General features: G+C 28.8%; 1 protein-coding gene across 1 annotated transcript; it reads left to right on the top strand.

Annotated features, from left to right (window-relative positions):
* Window positions 1–307: 307 nt before the first annotated feature.
* On the top strand, window positions 308–3991 carry HELRODRAFT_158839 (hypothetical protein; the record flags this gene model as incomplete). The annotated part of the gene is made up of 5 exons (XM_009010809.1): window positions 308–470; window positions 2216–2500; window positions 2561–2686; window positions 2746–2827; window positions 3880–3991. The coding sequence occupies 5 exons, from the start codon at window positions 308–310 to the stop codon at window positions 3989–3991; spliced, it is 768 nt and encodes a 255-aa protein (XP_009009057.1).
* Between the last annotated feature and the right edge of the window lie 287 nt (window positions 3992–4278).

The raw sequence follows: 4278 nt of genomic DNA, 5'->3' as shown, positions 1-4278 counted from the left end.
TTTTCAAAATTCATTGAGGAGCGATGTTGAACATCGCGGAAATAGCGCTTTACAAGCTAATTGATTGATTGATTGATTAAATATAAATTTTTAAATTACCATATATTGCCTAAGGTGGCTTCAAGTTCTGAATTGTAATTCAGTTTGGTATTTTTTAGATATAAATTCTACGTGTATACTAAGTTTAAATGTTGGAATATATTTAAGCTGCTTCATCTTGTGACATTGTTTTTTAAAAGCAAAGTTTTTGTCACTGTTTACTTTGTTTCTGACATGAAAATATAATGCTTCAACAATGCTTTAAAAAATGATTGTCTTTATTTCAACAGAACGACCAAAAGTCATTGATCCACTAGACAAGCCTTTCAACCAAAACGTGACTGTCGGTGCGGATGCTATATTTCGATGCAACCCGACCGCAGATCCCAAACCTGAAATTGAGTGGCTGGTGAATGGCAAAAAGTGGCAAGGTGATTCAATTGAGATAGTTTTTCATGATTATGTGTGATTGACAAAATTGTGCCAATCACATGTGTGATGGCATAGATAGGATGATGTTTTTATAGGCCGCTGATAATTTGGAACAAGGGTTAAGGTGTAGTTTGGTTCCCTGTTTTAGTAAAGGAAAAACAAACATTTATTTTGATAAATTTTGTCGATGAATTTTTGTTAAACTTGTTGCCACAAGAATAATGTTTAACATTTTAAAGCAATTACATTCACAAAGTTGGTTTGTTATTGTAATAATATTATTGGTTTGGTACATGAAATATTAAGCTAGAAAAAAAGACCAAACTCAGAAGGGGTTTTACCATTACGTCAATTGTATTTTAATAAAGTATTCATAATTTTTAATTGATCTTGCTATACACTCTTTGAATTAATAAAAAGTCCGACAAAAATAAATCATTTTAAACTATTTTTATTAAATAAATGATTATCTTCTACGATGTCGTTTTGGTTTTTAAATGTTGGGCTCAAAATCTGTTAATGAAAATGTAAATGTAAATGAATGTTAATGTTATAAAAATGAATAAATCTTTCAAGTTCATGTTAACAGCCATAGTTAACAAACAGTTATTGTAATAATTCACTTTTCTTTTTTATGTTTAATAAATTAAGACTGGTACTTTTGAAATTCTTAAATTACAGTAGCCCATGGTCAAAATAAAAGTTAAAAAAATGAATTTAGAAATAAAATGAAGCTTCAACTAGACATGGAAAACTGAGTCAACAATCTAGAAACAGCAGCAGCGACAGATGTAAAACAGAAACTAGTATTAAAAAGCTGTAGGTAACTGAGGAATTTAGAAGAGAGAAAAAGTTTTTTTCTAAAGTGACTGTAACGAAAGTAGGGTGGAATGTTAAGAATTGTGTCGCAATACAAAGACAAGTTCTGTAGCAGTAAAAACCAATGGGGATATAAAAAAATATGTAGGAGTCAACCGGTAACGCCAATGTCACAGGTTATTGAGGAAACGATAAAAACTTTCTTTTTAAAATGTTGGATGTTTGACATTACAATATACATTTGTTGGGAATGTTGAACGCAAGTGCTTATTTTATAGGTCTCAGCGATCCTTTAGAGAACTAAGGGGCTGATCATTACTATACGGACATCAGAATTTAAAAAACGCAGCAGGACAGCAACAAAATTATTGGAAAGAAAATATTTTAATGTTATGGAACGTTATTAAAATTTACATGATACTTCAGCAAAATTAATTTTTAACAATGACTTAAAATTTTAATAACTTTATTTTATCGAACACTTATTTGAAGACGTAATTTTATTTAGACAATTTCGTCTTTCCGATAAAAAAAATCTTAACAGATAAAAGTTGACAATTAAGATTTTTTAATTTTTTGACTTAATTTTTTGGCAGTGAGGTAAAATTTTTCTGCCTGTGTTTAATAAATCTCCAATTTTTGTTGAACTTTTAATATAGACATTTTGTTCTTTCCATAAAAAGATTATTGATAAAAAATAAATATTTTTCATATACGAAATAGAAAAACCAAGATATTCTCTGGAATTTGAAAGAACTCAATTTAAAATTGAAAATGTGCAAAAGGTAGCAGATGTTTTTGTAGTACAGTGTAATGTCAGCAACAAGCATGGAAGGATTTTGTTGAACGGATATTTAAACGTACTATGTAAGAATTTTTTAATCATTACATTCACATTGTAGTTAATTAAATGTTTCCATATAAGCTGCGACGGAGATAATAAAAGAGCCGAAGGATGTTATCTATGATCCCAATTCAAATGCCACGTTTGAGTGCGAAGCCATAACTGACCGAGACACCACGGTGACCTACACATGGTTGCTAAATAATCAAAAGATTGAGGACGGGTCCGTTAAAACAGATCAGAGTGTTTTATTTCTAGATTTAGCCAATTTACCAAAAAACGGAAGAAAATATATTGGAGAGTGGACATGCAATGCTTCAAACTCTTACAGCTTTGATGTTAAACGTGCGAGTCTCATTGACAAATGTTAGTTCTTCTTTACAATGAAAAATTTGAATAAATTAACATAAACAAGTTTTAAAACAGCCGCTGGTTACATATGGCCTTATTGGTGGATAATACTGTTGATCCTCATTCTGTTCCTCTTGGCGCTCTTCCTCATTTGCCTTATTTGCTGCTGTTTGTATCGCAACAGAGGTGACCAATATCTCGGTTAGCTTTGAACTTGCTGTTTTTGTCGCTGTTGTTTGATAATATAATTATTTTCGTAGTCGATGAAATTGAGCATAAAAATGGAAACGACCCTGAGAAAGAATTGATTGCTTCTGGATTCCATGACTATCAGCGAGACCGGTGAGTCAATTTTTATTATTTTTTTAATTCAAATTGCATTTGCACAATATACAGTGAACATATTTTAAATTTTGATTTTTTAAAAATATAACTCATATTTATTTATATATTTGTACTTATATTTATTAATATCAGAATTTCGTCAATTTTTTGATAGTTTCTTAAAGAAACTCAGAAAGTTATATTTTTTGCTTAAAGTAAATCATATATAGGATCAAAATAAAAGGAATTTATCTGGTTCAACATAAACTTCTTTGTTGATTTAAATAATACTTACTCATAATTTGAAATTCAAATCAACATTTAACATTTTTTGCAATTATTTCAACATTTAAGTGTTAGAATCTTTACAATTTAAAAAATCACTTCTTTTAGATTAACATCTTTGTTCCTTTCAAGCATATTTTTGTCAGAAATGATAGAAATAAATTGGTTTTAAATTATTGAATTTTTTTGGTATTTATCCATCTTGAGACAAATAACGAAAAAATTGTCACTTGTTGTCACCATTAAGCACTGATTCTACTGAAAAATGGTTTGACACCAAGTTGGTCGTGACTGTGTAGTATAAGTTACAAAATATTTGCAAATTTTTCAAGTACATATCGAATAATTAACGAAATACAAATATAATTAGAACCTGTAAAATTTTATAGATATAACAAAATCATGAGTAATAGCCATGATGTGATTAAGATTAATTTGTCACACATGTTTAAATCGAAAACTAATCTACGGTTAAAAAAATTTTTTTAAATATTCAATTATTGCTTTTGGTGAAATGTGTTCAACTTCAACAAAAATAACGAGTATAAATCTTTTCCTAATAAAAACAGTTTCTTCACGGACACAAAAATACTTAAAATAGATAAAAAGCTACAACCATGATTTCATATAAGTGAATGCCTAAAAAGTTTATAAGCCGAATTATTATTAAACTGATTTGGAAAACTTAGTCATATTTTGCATAATAATTACCTACTATTGCAGTTTACAACAACAACAAAATTAAACATAATTTTTTTCATCTGAATTTGTTTTTTTAAATTTAGTTCTGGCAGTACTGGTACTTTATCATCTCAAGAGAGAACCCTGACGAAACAAAAAAGAAGCCAAGGATCATTGGGGGGTTCTCAGTCGAGACTCGCTGACTTTGCCAATTGAGAGCCTCGATGGCTCAGTGAAGTGCATATGACTCAGTACATTAATTTAATTTGCTTGTTAATATTGATATGTTCTTCATGTTAATTAAACGTAAATACACCCTTTTTTAAACAATTTTATGCCTTAAAACATTAAATTAAGTTTTTACAATTCTTAATTTTTATGATTTCTATGAAGAATTTAGAAGAATTTTTATATAAATATTTTTTTAATTTTGTTCTTTGTTGAAAAACTATTCTTTCTTTCTCTTTTTATATTTTACGGCTTTGCAACTCACAAAATGGTGC

The sequence above is a fragment of the Helobdella robusta genome (assembly GCF_000326865.2).
Source record: "Helobdella robusta unplaced genomic scaffold HELROscaffold_1, whole genome shotgun sequence".
Classification (NCBI taxonomy): Eukaryota; Metazoa; Annelida; class Clitellata; order Rhynchobdellida; family Glossiphoniidae; genus Helobdella; species Helobdella robusta.
This window is presented reverse-complemented; position numbering and strand designations above follow the sequence as displayed.